The sequence below is a fragment of the Oncorhynchus nerka genome, linkage group LG22 (assembly GCF_034236695.1).
Source record: "Oncorhynchus nerka isolate Pitt River linkage group LG22, Oner_Uvic_2.0, whole genome shotgun sequence".
In the NCBI taxonomy this organism is placed as follows: domain Eukaryota; kingdom Metazoa; phylum Chordata; class Actinopteri; order Salmoniformes; family Salmonidae; genus Oncorhynchus; species Oncorhynchus nerka.
Genome location: NC_088417.1, coordinates 42,975,384 through 42,990,918, shown reverse-complemented (window position 1 = coordinate 42,990,918; position 15,535 = coordinate 42,975,384). Strand labels below are relative to the sequence as shown.

The 15,535-nt window shown below is 41.6% G+C and overlaps 2 protein-coding genes across 3 annotated transcripts in view; one reads left to right on the top strand and one right to left on the bottom strand.

The window, feature by feature from the left end:
- Nucleotides 1–4,518: 4,518 nt before the first annotated feature.
- Nucleotides 4,519–5,885, top strand: LOC115105233 (gastrotropin-like). Its single transcript, XM_029626998.2, has 4 exons — nucleotides 4,519–4,665; nucleotides 4,921–5,096; nucleotides 5,564–5,653; nucleotides 5,762–5,885. Exons 1-4 carry the CDS (start codon nucleotides 4,599–4,601, stop codon nucleotides 5,810–5,812), a joined length of 384 nt encoding a protein of 127 aa, XP_029482858.1. The 5' UTR covers nucleotides 4,519–4,598; the 3' UTR covers nucleotides 5,813–5,885.
- Nucleotides 5,886–7,133: 1,248 nt separating this feature from the next.
- ccnjl (cyclin J-like) overlaps nucleotides 7,134–15,535 on the bottom strand; it is a 33,532-nt gene continuing 25,130 nt past the window's right edge. Inside the window, exons 3-5 of one of the 2 annotated variants that reach the window (XM_065007174.1) lie at nucleotides 13,402–13,701; nucleotides 11,625–11,784; nucleotides 7,134–10,976 (exon numbers count right to left, since the gene is read on the bottom strand). In XM_065007174.1, coding sequence (XP_064863246.1) covers nucleotides 10,508–10,976; nucleotides 11,625–11,784; nucleotides 13,402–13,701 — 929 coding nt within the window. In that variant the 3' untranslated portion in view covers nucleotides 7,134–10,507. The remainder of the gene's footprint in view (nucleotides 10,977–11,624; nucleotides 11,785–13,401; nucleotides 13,702–15,535) is intronic. The other variant, XM_029626977.2, reaches the window with a different exon arrangement.

Below are 15,535 nucleotides of genomic sequence, written 5' to 3'. Positions count from 1 at the left end.
ACACTGAATGCATTGCATTTAACACTTATCTGTCACTTCAAATTCGTCAGGTGGTGACTCACAAGTATAAACTATGTATAACTGTGTCATTATGTCTCATATGAGGCAAGATAACACATTATAGAGTAAATGCATATAAAGTTAATTATCTTAACCTGCTGCTTAAATTCTCCTAATCTGCTACGAAAAAGTAACGTCCGGTTGTAGCTCTATCTATCTAAGTAGCAGTCCAAATGACGAAGATGACGAAAACAACAAGCACAATTAATGTCTTTGGTGCTTGCCATAGCCTTCAGCTTCACGATTGCTGACTGGTCTGGTGCAAGGCTTTATACGGCTTTAAGTCTTAGGCCACAATTGCACATTGCTATTTCATTCTCACATTATAGTTGTTTTCTTTAGAAACCAAGCTTACCAGTAGGTCTATGTATACCACAGTTTCTAAAAATAGGATCCAAAAATGAGGATCCTGTTTACATCTGCATAAAAAGTGTATCTGAATGGATCAATTCTATAAATATAATGCATTGCTATATATCCCTTATCCATATTATTCAATGGATACTTTACAGTATTTTTACAGCAGTACCAGCAGTGTCTGAAATACACCCCTCATATAGATCTTGGCCTATAGCATACACTCCTAGGCCTAATGTGTTCACAGCGAACTTTTGACCTGAGCTTAAGGTGGTTACTCTGAAAAGCACTGTCAAAGCATCTCAGCAGGAAATACCATTGGATATTATATGGGGGTGGATGGAAGATAATAGTATTACTTGACAAGGCAGCTGAAACACATTTTCAGTTGAGGAAGAGCATTTGTGTTACATGTGTGTCCTTTGTGTGAATTAGAGATTATCCATAAGAGATACCATAGTACCCCTTTTGCGAGTATCACCTTACAAAAATGACTTCTGACAGAGAAAGATTGTATGACATTTGTCATTGGTAAGGGGTACTTAAGTAGTATGGTGCACTATAAAAGTTTATGTTTCAGTGTGTTATACACTCTTCAAACTGATTCAACCCTTGGGGGAGAATAAAATGATTTAGCTCTGTGCTGAAGGACACTGTTGAGAAAATAATCATGAAAGAGTTTTATGTGTTATCTTGGCATAGTACAACAACGACTCAAGTGTTGAAATCAAAGGTAATACAGTATGAGTCAATGAGTAACCAATACCTGAATAAACTTACTTGATCCTTGATCCTATATTCATTTACATTTTTTAAGAATTTCACATGAGCATTTTCTTACATTTAGATGAGCATTACGTAATTCAATGAACTATCAAAAATAGTAGCCAACAGTAGGGTAGATATAAAAATGTGGATCTTATTACATACAGTTGAAGTCGAAAGTTTACATACACTTAGGTTGGAGTCATTAAAACTCGGTTTTCAACCATTCCACAAATTTCTTCCAAACTATAGTTTGGGCAAGTCGTTTAGGACATCTACTTTGTGCATGACACAAGTCATTTTTCCAACAAATGTTTACAGACAGATTATTTCACTAAATTCACTGTATCACAATTCCAGTGGGTCAAAAGTTTACATTCACTAAATTGACTGTGGCTTAAAACAGCTTGTGCCTTTAAAATTCCAGAAAATGATGATATCTCTTTAGAAGCTTCTGATAGGCTAATTGACATAATTTGAGTCAATTGGAGGTGTACCTGTGGATGTATTTCAAGGCTTACCTTCAAACTCAGTGCCTCTTTGCTTGACATCATGGGAAAATCAAAAGAAATCAACCAAGAAAAAAAACTAGACCTCCACAAGTCTGGTTCATCCTTGGGAGCAATTTCCAAACGCCTGAAGGTACCATGTTAATCTGTACAAACAATAGTACGCAAGTATAAACACCATGGGACGACGCAGCCATCATACCGCTCAAGAAGAAGACGCGTTCTGTTTCCTAGAGATGAATGTACATTGGTGCAAAAAGTGCAAATCAATCCCAGAACAACAGCAAAGGACCTTGTGAAGATGCTGGAGGAAACAGGTACAAAAGTATCTATATCCACAGTAAAACGAGTCCTAACCTGAAAGGCTGCTCAGCAAGGAAGAAGCCACTGCTCCAAAACCGCCGTACAAAGCCAGACTACGGTTTGCAACTGCACACAGGGACAAATATCATACTTTTTGGAGAAATGTCCTCTGGTCTGATGAAACAAAAATAGAACTGTTTGGCCATAATGACCATCGTTATGTTTGGAGGAAAAAGGGTGAAGCTTGCAAGCCGAAGAACACCATCCCAACCGTGAAGCACGATAGTGGCAGCATAATGTTGTGGGGGTGCTTTGCTGCAGGAGGGACTGGTGCACTTCACAAAATAGATGAGATCATGAGGGAGGAAAATTTAAGTGGATATATTGAAGCAACATCTCAAGACATCAGTCAGGAAGTTAAAGCTTAGTCGTAAATGGGTCTTCCAAATGGACAATGACCCCAAGCAGACTTCCAAAGTTGTGGCAAAATGGCTTAAGGACAACAAAGTCAAGGTATTGGATTGGCCATCACAAAGCCCTGACCTCAATCCTATAGAACACTTGTGCACAGAACTGAAAAAGCGTGTGCAAGCAAGGAGGCCTACAAACCTGACTCAGTTGCACCATCTCTGTCAGGAGGAATGGGCCAAACTTCATCCAACTTGTTATGGGAAGCTTGTGAAAGGCTTCACAAGCTTGACTCAAGTTAAACAATTTGAAGGCAATGCTACCAAATACTAATTGAGTGTATGTAAACTTCTGACCCACTGGGAATGTGATGAAAGAAGTAAAAGCTGAAATAAATCATTATCTCTACTCTTATTATGACATTTCACATTCTTAAAATAAAGTGGTGATCCTAACTGACCTAAGACAGCAAATGTTTACTATGATTAAATGTGAGTAATTGTGGAAAACTGAGTTTAAATGTATTTGGCTAAGATGTATGTAAACTTACAACTTCAACTGTAAGTTATTCAAGTATGTCAACACGTATGGCACCATCTCATCAAGCATGTCTACAATATTTACTGTGACTTTCTGCCCATGCCATAAGCACTGCATAGCTCATCCACTGGATTGTGTAATTTACCTGAAAATACACTGAGTGTACAAAACATTAAGAACACCTTCCTAATATTGAGTTGGACCGGATTGAGTTGCACCCAGGTTGACTCCAATGCTTCACAGATTTGTGTCAAGTTGGCTGGATGTCCTTTGGGTGGTGGACCATTCTTGATACACGTGGAAACTGTTGACTGTGAAAAACCCAGCAGCGTTGCAGTTCTTGAGACAAACCAATGTGCCTGGTACCTACTACCATACCATGTTCAAAGGCACTTCAATATTTTGTCTTTCCCATTCAACCTCTGAATGGCACACATACACAATCCATATTTCAATTGTCTCAATCCTTATTTCCCTTCTTCTACACTGACTGACGTGGATTTAACAAGTGACATCAATAAGGGATCATAGCATTCACCTTGTCAGTCTGTCATGGAAAGCGCAGGTGTTCATAATGTTTTGTACACTCAGTGTAATTTCATAGTTAATCACATCGAGATTTGGATCTACAAGAAATGCAAAAGTGTGAGATGTATTCAGTCTTGTGGCTTGCATTTTGAAAAGGCATACTCTTTAGTAGAGGTTCTTGGATGAGCAGTGGGGTTTAACCCTTATGACTTTAAGGGTATTGACCTGCATGTGTCCCTTTCTCACCAACGCCTTTTGAATTTAAAAACGCGCTGATATAAGAATGTGTTGTGTGTATTTCTGCATAGTTTTTGGCAAGTGCTGGGACTTGCACTGAGTAGCATCTAAAAATAGGAGCCGTAGGAAGTTTGATGTACAAGTGGAACACTGAATTTGTGGGCGTGCATTTTTTGGAAAGGTCTCAGAGGCTAGGTGTGTGTATGTGTGTTTCCGATGTGCTCGAACAGACTGTCCACCCCTGACGATTATCCCTGGTGTTTTGGCGGTGGTGTAACGAGCTTACTGTCCTCCATGAGCTGATATTGTTTGCTGCCAAGTTCTATGTCTGGTCTCATCATAGGATCTTTGGTCAAAGGTGGAAAATGCAGAGTAATGCTCTGTAGCTGTCATAGAGATTATGGCAACACTCCTAATGGATAACTAAACAGACAAGGAGAAGCTGTTGTTGATTCAGAACCTGTGTCATGTATGGCAGCCTTAGGTCCCCGACTGAGGCAGACTGTAAACTCACCATGTAATTCACTGTTGATTAACAAATTAAAGGAGGGATTGTATGGTCCAATCATGTCCTCTGTTCTGAGGGCATTTTGGTCCTCTATGTTGCCATTGATGTAGTATTGAAATACTGTTAATAATCAGGTGTTTTTGTCCCCCAGATACAGTAGTAGATTATGTGCCAAAGGTGAGTGACCCCATGGTCACCAACTCTCTGATGGCACCATAAAAGTTTATGGCGTAGTGATGTACCCATTGTAATGAAAGAAGGGCGGAGATGGTTGCCATGTCTATTTAAAGAGGGACAGGTTGTCACTCAGTACCTGACTCTTCCCTGCTGGTCTTGGAACTGCTTCTCCCTCTCCTTTACCTCTCCTTTGCTTTCTGTACACCATGGCCTTCGCTGGAAAATGGGAAACTGAGTCCCAGGAAGGATACGATGAATTCTGCAAGCTCCTTGGTAAGACATTTATTCAAGTTCAATAACCACCTTTATAAAGTAATAGTAAGCCTATGAAAGCCTTAGTCTTTGTCTTGACATCTTGAATTCAATTGGTTTAATGCAATATATTGAAATGGATGTATTCACATCACTGCACATTCAATGGGGATTAGCAGTAGTAGTATAGACAAACTACGGTGCTCGGACATGAGAATATGATTCACAATTGCCTCATTACCCCTAGTCTAACTACATATTTTCTTGTAATCCAAGGCATCCCTGATGACATCATTGAGAAGGGTCGTGACTACAAGCTCATTACTGAGGTGGTGCAGAATGGCAATGTGTTCTCATGGTCCCAGCTCTATCCCACAAACAAGACCATCAGCAACAAGTTTGTCATTGACCAGGAATGTGACATGGAGACTATTGGAGGGAAAAAGTTCAAGGTAAAAATCTCTATGATGTGTCATACAACTTTCAGTCAGTTCAGATCAGGAATTCATTTAAAAAGAAATCCTATCCTGGTGTCTGTTGTGTAAGCTTCTGTAATATAATACTTCAGACAAAAGTCTCATATAGTCACTGTAGTAAAAAATTGTCTAGGGGGCTCCCGAGTGGCGCAGCGGTCTAAGGCACTGCATCTCAGTGCTAGAGGCATCACTACAGACACCCTGGTTCAAATCCAGGCTGTATCCCAACCAGCCGTGATTGGGAGTCCCGTAAGGGCACCACGTCATTGAAAATAAGAGTTTGTTTTTAACTGACTTGCCTTGTTAAATATAGGTTCAATTAATATTTATAATAGGGGAACTCAGATGCATGTATTGTAATCTAGAATCTAGATGAAACTAACAGATTGTTGGTTTAACAAATTATAGTATGAATAAATAGCATTTGTGTCCATCCATTTCAGGCCACAGTTACAATGGAGGGGGGCAAGCTGAGCACGAAATTCCCCAACTACCACCACACATCTGAAATCAGCGGAGGAAAGCTGATTGAGGTAAGTAAAAGTGGCACTTTGCAGAAGACGGTGTATATTAGAGGGGAGAAGAAAAAATACATTTTGGCAAGTTCAAGTAATGTTTTGTGTATTTTTCCCCCTGCTTAGACCTCAATCGCGGGCTCAGTCGTGCTGAAAAGAACCAGCAAGAAGATCTAAACACATTGTGACCGTGCCATTAGCAAAAAAACTAACGGAATAATCAGTAAATAAAGTAAGACTGCTTAGCCAACCTGCTGCCCTTGGTCTTTGTGTCTCTCCTATGCTTGATGACGTTTGCCACATAATGGTAAAGGAAAACCTCTTGACAAATGTCACTACATTTATTATGGGACAACCATTGGGTAGGGTTGGGGGGCAGGCAAACTATCTTTAAACACAATACAATTCAGTAGCAACTTTAATAAAAGGTTGAAAGAATAGTTTTCAAGAGTTTGCTAGAAAGATTCATACCCTATAACATCAAGATTAAGCAGTGTGTAGAATAGAATCTGGAAACCAGTTGGTTTTTCCATTTCCACCATGATAGATGTACATTGTTATGTTTTAGGATTAAACATTAACAAGCAAACAACAGGTTTGTGTGCCACACTCTCTTAGGATGTTCATGCATACTGAGTTTAGAGCAATTAAGCTCTCTGGGATAGTTACAAAACAATAGACAGATATAGGGATATCTGGGGTGAATGAGTGTTCCCCTCTCTTTGTAACCAGCCAGCCCCTCCCCTCTCTGCTTTGTAAACAAAGCTAGCGAGAATTATCCATTACCCAACCCCCCTTGCCTACTCCAGAGTCCCCACTTCCCACCTCCTGGGACTGCCTTCAGTACCCCCTACCGATCCGTCCAAAGAAGGAGAGGCTACTATAACCTCCCTTTCCTATCATTGGATTATAAATATATTTTCCTCTCCCACGGTTTTTCACTAATGAAAAATGTTGTACAACTTTATGATCTGTGAAGTGAATGAACACAGGACACAAAGGATGTTACAAAACATCTCAGAAATCCTCTGAAAATTAAGATGTCCATTTCTGAAAAAGAAAAGAGGGGGTCAAGTGTGAGTGTTAGATTTCTAAAGGCAAATGTTATTATATTTTGGACTGTGCATGGCTTGTACTTCCTTATTTTGTCTTTCAGCTGTGGTTTGTATTTTGAGAGACTAACATGTTTTACATTTTTAATTTGCAATGATTACTTACAGTTTCTTTACACTTTGCAAGGCCTACAGTATCAATAGTCTCCAGTTTCTTAACTATTTGTTTAGTGGCAAAGGGAGGGTAGAAATTAGGGATAGGGTTCTCCTCCATTGTCTTGAGGTCTGTAGAGGAAGGGAGATTCAGGGGAGGCTGGGGAGGGGGTTAGTGGTAGAGGGTGGAGCTCCTCTTCCCCCGTTGAATAGCTTTTCATGTGCAATGAATTGAGACATTCATATTAAACTATTCCCCCTGGGGGTATGCTAATCGACTTCAAAGGCTTGCTATACACATCTACAGGATATTCTCTACAAACATGAAAAACAAAGGGTGAAGAAACGATCATGTCAGTCTGGCTTTTGTAAACTGTTTTATTTGCAACTCATTTGACAGAGTAAACACCGATTCCCCTTCCCCAATATGTGCTTCTCCTGCACAAATGCACATAGCTGTTATTGATCCATCAGGGTAGATGTAGTTGGTCCATTTGGATTTCAAGAGTTGATGCTTCTAGGTGGTTGCAATGTGCAACATTTTCATTCAGGTAAAGAAATCCACTGCCTTTCCAAGCAGTTAACACAAGTACTACAAAGCATTTGCAAAAAGAAAGAAAGTGTGCTTTAAAACAACACAATAAGATGGCGGTGTGATTGAAAGTAGTCTTAACTAAAATGACCAATCAGTAGCCTACATATCACACAAGATAGTTTGGTCTTTGATGGTGCATTGAGCTCTTCATATATTCCAACATAAAACAACAACAAAAAAGTTACAGGTAGAGTCAGTGATATGACGTAAACAGCATAGTGGATACATTTCCCGCGACTACTAGGAGCGTTGAAGAGCAAGGCTCAACTTCTCTGCTGTTTTGGTCCCGTAGCTACCACGCTGTAACAGTATGAAGCAAACCCGTGCACATGTGCAGATACTGTGAGGGGGAAAAAATGGTTTGGAGAAAAAAAAAGAACTGGACAAAAAATTATTAAATGTGTACATCAAATATTAAAGTCAGCTAAATGTACATACATTTGATCTAATGAAAAAAGTAGCAAATAATAAACATAGGTATCACTACATATTGAGGTAGGTAAAAGTTAAGGTATGCAAGAGGATGGTTTTGTTATCGGAGACCCAGTAGACTACAGGGCCATGGCCTCTTCATGCCCTCTGTAAGCAGTAGGGGAAGCAGATAGGCATCGTGGTTAGGATGTGATCAGTGGAAAATATTTAATTACTCCATCAAACCGGAGCTATTCCGGGTACTGGACCCACATGTACTTGGCCATCGATAACAGCATGTCTGGCCAGCCTGGATTTAGACGTCAAGGCAGCATCATGACTCATGACACAGACATCAAGCTCATATTCCATATAAGCCCGAGTCATACAGTCGTGGCCAAAAGTTTTGAGAATGACACAAATATTAATATTCACAAAGTTTGCCGTTTCAGTGTCTTCAGATATTTTTGTCAGACAGTTACTATGGAATACTGAAGTATAATTACAAGCATTTCATTAGTGCCAAAGGCTTTTATTGACAATTACATGAAGTTGATGCAAAGAGTCAATATTTGCAGTGTTGACCCTTCTTTTTCAAGACCTCTGCAATCCACCCTGGCATGCTGTCAATTAACTTCTGGGCCACATCCTGACTGATGGCAGCCCATTCTTGCATAATCAATGCTTGGAGTTTGTCAGAATTTGTGGGTTTTTGTTTGTCCACCCTCCTCTTGAGAATTGACCACAAGTTCTCAATGGGATTAAAATCTGTGGAGTTTCCTGGCCATGGACCCAAAATATCGATGTTTTGTTCCCCGAGCCACTTAGTTATCACTTTTGCCTTATGGCAAGGTGCTCCATCATGCTGGAAAAGGTATTGTTCGTCACCAAACTGTTCCTGGATGGTTGGGAGAAGTTGCTCTCGGAGGATGTGTTGGTACCATTCTTTATTCATGGCTGTGTTCTTCAGCAAAATTGTGAGTGAGCCCACTCTCTTGGCTGAGAAGCAATCCCACACATGGTGTGTTCTCAGGATGCTTTACTGTTGGCATGAAACAGGACTGATGGTAGCGCTCACCTTGTCTTCTCCGGACAAGCTTTTATCCGGATGCCCCAAACAATCGGAAAGGGGATTCATCAGAGAAAATGACTTTACCCCAGTCCTCAGCAGTCCAATCCCTGTACCATTTGCAGAATATCAGTCTGTCCCTGATCTTTTCCTGGAGAGAAGTGGCTTCTTTGCTGCCCTTCTTGACACCAGGCTATCCTCCAAAAGTCTTTGCCTCACTGTGCGTGCAGATTGTGTATAGATCGATTTATTTTTCAATACATTTTAGAATAAGACTAACGTAACAAAATGTGGACAAAGTCAAGGGGTGTGAATACTTTCCGAATGCACTTTATGCAGCTGTTCTATCGCACGTGCAATGGTGGGGGGGTTGTTGTTTGCAGTAACTTCTTTGTTGTATTTTCAACAAAACAGACGTGGCAGTTTCACCCTTAAGGGTCCCAGCTTTAAAGGTCAACTATACTTTTGCTAATTTAGGATAAATGTTTGGTGGCACTCTTTACATCTGATCAAGCATGGTCCATTTTACAGGTACAGTAAATTACAGTAAAACTACACAAATAGCAACCCCCCTGGAGAGTGAGGTAGGACATCAGTAGTAGTATGACCAGATGAGAATGTCAGCGGTACTGAACTACAAGCTATATAAGCCTTCCCAACGTGATCCTGGTGTCATTAACTGCTCAAGGTCCTTGTGACAAGGACAGCAACAGTAGCTGTTCCAGTGAGGGTTGTGTGACTGTCCTGGGTTTCAGTCAGACATACAGATGAAATGGTACCAGTCAGGAGAATTTACATTAACTGAGGAGAAAGCATGGCTTTGCCCCCCTGGGGACTAGCTAGTAAAGCATCACTTCTTCCCCTGTGGTTTGATGTGCTGAGAGGATGGATGTGGCTGTTCCCCTGGGAACCATGGCTCCATCTGCTTCCAGAGGCACCAGAAAGGCAAAACAAGACTGAGACTACTCTACACCAGCCAAGGCCAAAGATGGACCAGAAATCATAGCAAGGCATCTCCTACATTACAATACACACTGTTTTTACCCAGTAGAAAAAAGAAAGAAAACACAACATCAAAAAAGAAATTCATTTACACAGCTGTTTAAATACATATTCTTTCAAGTAATACTTCAAACCCTGAAATGATATAGTTCATGTAAATAATACCAAGGACAGACCACTTTTCACTGATCATAAAGTCATAGTTTTGTTTAAAGCAGCAGCATTGAAAGATAATAGTATATAAAAAAAAAAAACAGCAGTCCCACATTGAGAGAACTGATTTGGAAGCAGGGGCTCCACACAACCACAGTTGATAGCAGAATCACAGTGGCTAAACCAGCCTCACAATCTCAGTATAGAGCAAGCAGTCACGTGAAGGGAACAGTATGTACTGTATGTAATCAGCTCATCACAAAGTGTCTAATTTCAAATAGGTAGGGCTTTTGTTAGGTCAATATTATGACCTCAGCAACATCTGCATTGACATTGCTTCTTTGTTTTGGTTTCCTTTGTCCCCAGTGGATGAGGTCAGAACGGATGGAGGAGGACACTGACTGCCCCAGGTTCTGTTTGTCCTCCCTCTCCTGGCGTCACCTGTCGAAGCAGCTCGCTGTGTAGGTGTGATGGGAGCCCAGGTAGCCTCCCCCGTACGACAGGGGGAGGCAGTGACGGGGCTCTGCAGCAAGAGACACTTGCATGGAGATGGGTCCCTGCAGGGGCAGGGAGGAGCGCAGCCCTGAGGCTAAGCTGGGGTATGAGGGGAAGACTCCCTGAGAGACCGACCCTGAGAGGAGCCCTCTCTGGTGGGCCTGGAGGTAGTCGCGAGACCCAACAGGGCCCAGAGTCGGAGACTCACCTAGCATGTGCAGCTGGGAAAGGGGAGTAGAGTGCTGGGTGAGCTGCTGCTGGTATCCACCTGTCTCGAAGAGCAGCTGCTGAGAGGTAGACAAGGGCTGTTTCATGGAGGTTGAGGGAAGGGCCTGGGGTTGGAGAGGACTCTGGACAGACGGAGATTTGGACTTGGATTTGTTGGCTTGTTTCACATCATTGTCATGGGCACTAGAGGGAGAAAAACAGTGAAAATGATTACTTAATGACGTTTAGCTGATGGACATAAACAACATACAGAGGTAATAACTAAGGGTCAATGGTAATGACAGTATGAAAAAGCTGTAGAACTTCAACCTCAAATTGCATTAAAATGGAGGAAAGGGGCATACATGGGAAGCATACAACTACACAGTTTAGAAATGGCAGAGGATAAACTAAGTGTAAGCAGATGTCAGTAAACATGGGGTGTATTCATTAGTCAGATTCGGTAGCAAAATGTTTTGTCTGTTCAGGGCTCCAGACTAACATTTTCCCAACTTCTGCAGTTGGTGGCACCCAACAACAAAAAGTTTTAGCAGCGTCACACAACAGAATACATTTTAGTCATCATCATCTAAAGTCATTATAAAGTAATTCACAATAGATGACATATAGCATGTCAAAATAGGACTCCAGAACTTTCAGATTGTTTTGTTTAATAGAGATGAATTGGCCTTCCTCTTTATGTGCACAAATATTATACATAGCCCTAAGTCAATTGGTGCTTCTTCACTACCTGATGAAGTGTAAACTCAAAACAGGTGACTCGGAATCCGACTAATGACCAGATTAATGTGTGTGTACAGCACATTATGTAAAGCAGAAGTGGAGTCTTACAGCAGCATGAGCTCGATGCAGGGGGTGAGGGGCTCCCAGGAGTATCCGGTGAGCAGGTGGAGAACGGTGGTCCAGCTTGGGGTGATCTGGAGACAGATGCGGGACGCCGCAATGCAGGCTGCCGCCACCTGGGACGGTCGGAAGCCGAGGAAGGCATGGTCTGAGACGCACAAACACAGAGATCATCAGTCTCACTCATTTACTCAGCAACGAATGGCCCCACCATAGAGAGCAATTGTCTTGCCCATAAGACCACCCACTGCAGTCACTTTATGGACTTCCATTCTTGGGCACTCCTAATCAGGGCTGTTGCGGTGACCGTATTGTGATGATCAATTTGAAGAAAGAAATTCAACAACAGGTTGAAACTGAGTGGAAAAACATGGTCGATGTGGATGTTGTTTGAAATCCTAACACAACAAAATGGACAGCGCTTTCTAAGGTGATGATTCATTCAAACACCCAGATGTATATTAAAGCTTATGCATAGGCCTATATATGAGCCCAAGCCCGAACAAAAAAACTGAATTAAAATAATGATTGTGCCATTATACAATACATAGCCTACCGCATACTACGCATATTACACATGGCAGAAAAACATAAAATTGATGTGATCTTTGGTACATAATTGGTCTAGCTAGCCTATACGAGCACACAAAGGGCCTGTCAAACGTTTAATGAAATATGTTTAGTTGTGAAAAGATGTTACTATCGATGTTCCCAAACATATTTCACTTGGTTTCCCAAATTAAGCTCTGGGTAGCTGCAGGAACAGGGTTGGAGAGCCCATGGCATACAGAGTTTGGGCGAAATATCATCTGTCGCGCAGTGAGAGAGTGCTCCTCAAAACAGTGGATGATGCATGGAGTGAAATAAGTGTTCTTATGAGCCCAGACATTTCTATAATCCTGTGTGAAAGCAAGAGTTTTGATGGTTCCCACAAAAAATTGGAGGATCCCAGTTGTTACTATACGTATTTCTCAGCTTTATTTTTATATATTTTTTTTTACATATTAGTAAAGACAAGATTAAATTGAGAATAGTCTGACAGGTGAAAATATGATCACTTAATGAGAGAACAGTGTGTGAAGCCTGAGGCAAGGAACACAGGGCAAGCTCTTTTTTTTGGGGGGGGGGGGCGACTTTCTCAAATCATCAACAGCCTACAGTCACATCATGCAGCCCATATACGTTTTGATTTCGAAGGCATTCTAAGGGATCTATCATTCACAACTGAAGTTTCCAAATAACTAAGGTATCGGACTTGTTTTGAATGATCACTTTTACGCTCAACATAGCCACTTCATATGCACCCTCACTCCGGAATTGGAAAAATATCCTTTCTATTTTATTCAGCTAAGTTCAATTATATTCTTCTTACTATAAAATCATATAAAGTCATGGAACGGGACTATCTTGTCAGCTAAATGAACACAGCATTGAGCATTGCAAGATAACATAGGCCTACAGTAGGCCAACTCTTATTCTATTCTTCTGAAATACATTTGCTTCGTATCATAATGTTCTTTCAGATCTGCCTAAAACAAATAATGGATTTAATGTGAGGGTGTATATTGAATTGATATATACTTTTTTAAAATGTGGATATTCCAACGGCACGCAGCAGTGGCTTGTATACGTGGAGGTCTGGAAATGCTAAACGTGTCTGTTAATTAACGGTCAACAACCGTGAGACCGGCAGTCTTTTGCATGACAATAACCAGCTGACAAAATATCATGACTGCCACAGCCCTACTCCCAATCTCATCCTCACCTTGCAGTGAGACTTCCAGGAAGTAGTGTGTGTACTTGTCCATGAAGGCTTTGGTCTTACTGAGGGAGGAGAGGGGCCAGCCGTTGTGCAGTTCTCCCTCCTGTACAGCGGCATGGAGGTAGTAGTCTATGAAGTGTGCAGGCGTGGGCATACACAAGTTCCAGCCAAACGTCTCTAAGAGGAGCAGCTCCATCTTTACCAGGTCCTTCCTGCTCAGTGACAGGTTCAGGCTACACATGAAGCCCAGAGAGTTTAGCTGCTCCAGCTTTGGTACACGGTCCTCCTTCTCTTCAAACTTACCTGGAGGGGAGATGGTGTTACAGTGAGTGAAAATTGAACACATTTTGTAGATGGAGTGATTTTGTTTGTGAAGAGTGCTTATAGATGTATAATTCATAACTTATAATAAACTGGGTTTTTCGAGACCTGAATGTTAATTGGCTGAAAGCCGTAGTATAATCAGACCGTATACCACGGGTAGTTTTACTGCTCTAACTACATTGGTAAGCAGTTTCCAATAGCAATAAGGCACCTCCGGGATTTGCGGTATATTGTCAACATTCACCGGCTAAGGGCAGTATCCAGGCACTCTGCGTTGCGTCGTACATAAGAACAGCCCTTAGCCATGGTATATTGGACATGTACTACATCCCCTCGAGCCTTATTGCTTAAATAATACCCATTCTATTCAAACAAAAATAAGCATGCCCCATTAAAAGCATGTCCCAATGTAGAACTAAGAACAGATATAGCCCTTGGTTCACTTCAGACTTGACTGCCCTTGACCAGCACAAAATCATCCTGTGGCGTTCTGCATTAGCATCGAATAGCTCCCGCAACTTTTCAGGGAAGTCAGAAACCAATATACTCAGACCGTTAGGAAAGCTAAGGCTAGATTTTTCAAACAGAAATTTGCATCCTGTAGAAATAATTCCAAAAAGTTGAGACACTAAAGTCCATGGAGAACAAGAGCACCTCCTCCCAGCTGACCACTGCACTGAGGCTAGGAAACACGGTCTCCACCGATAAATCTACGATAATCGATAATTTCAATAAGCATTTTTCTACCGCTGGCCATGCTTTCCACCTGGCTACCCCTAACCGGGCCAACAGCTCTGCACCCCCCTGCAGCAACTCGCCCAAGCCCCCTCCCCCTCGCTTCTCCTTCACCAAAATCCAGACAGCTGGTGTTCTGAAAGAGTTGCAAAATCTGGATTCCTACAAATCAGCTGAGCTAGACAATCTGGACCCTCTCTTTCTAAAATTATCCACCGAAATTGTTGCAACCCCTATTACTAGCCTGTTAAACCTCTCTTTCGTATCGTCTGAGATCCCCAAAGATTGGAAAGCTGCCGCTGTCATCCCCCTCTTCAAAGGGGAAGACACTCTAGACCCAAACTGTTATAGACCTACAGTGGGGCAAAAAAGTATTTAGTCAGCCACCAATTGTGAAAGTTCTTCGACTTAAAAAGGCCTGCAATTTTCATCATAGGTACACTTAGACTATGACAGACAAAATGAGAAAAAGAATCCAGAAAATCACATTGTAGGATTCTTTATGAATTTATTTGCAAATTATGGTGGAAAATAAGTATTTGGTCAATAACAAAAGTTTATCTCAAGACGACACCATTCTGTATTCTTCTTGCCCTTCTTTCGACACTGTGTTAACAAACCTCCAGGGGAGCTTCAATGCCATATAACACTCCTTCCGTGGCCTCCAACTGCTCTTAAATGCTAGTAAAACTAAATGCATGCTCTTCAACCGATTACTGCCCGCACCCTCCCACCTGTCTAGCATCACTACTCTGGACGGTTCTGACTTACAATATGTGGACAACTACAAATACCTAGGTGTCTGGTTAGACTGTAAACTCTCCTTCCAGACTCACATTAAGCATCTCCAATCCAAAATTAAATCTAGAATCATCTTCCTATTTCGCAACAAAGCCCACTTCACTCATGCTGCCAAACATACCCTCGTAAAACTGACTATCCTACCGATCCTTGACTTTAGCGATGTCATTTATAAAATAGCCTCCAACACTCTACTCAGCAAACTGGATGTAGTCTATCACAGTGCCATCCGTTTTGTCACCAAAGCCCCATATACTACCCACCACTGCGTCCTGTA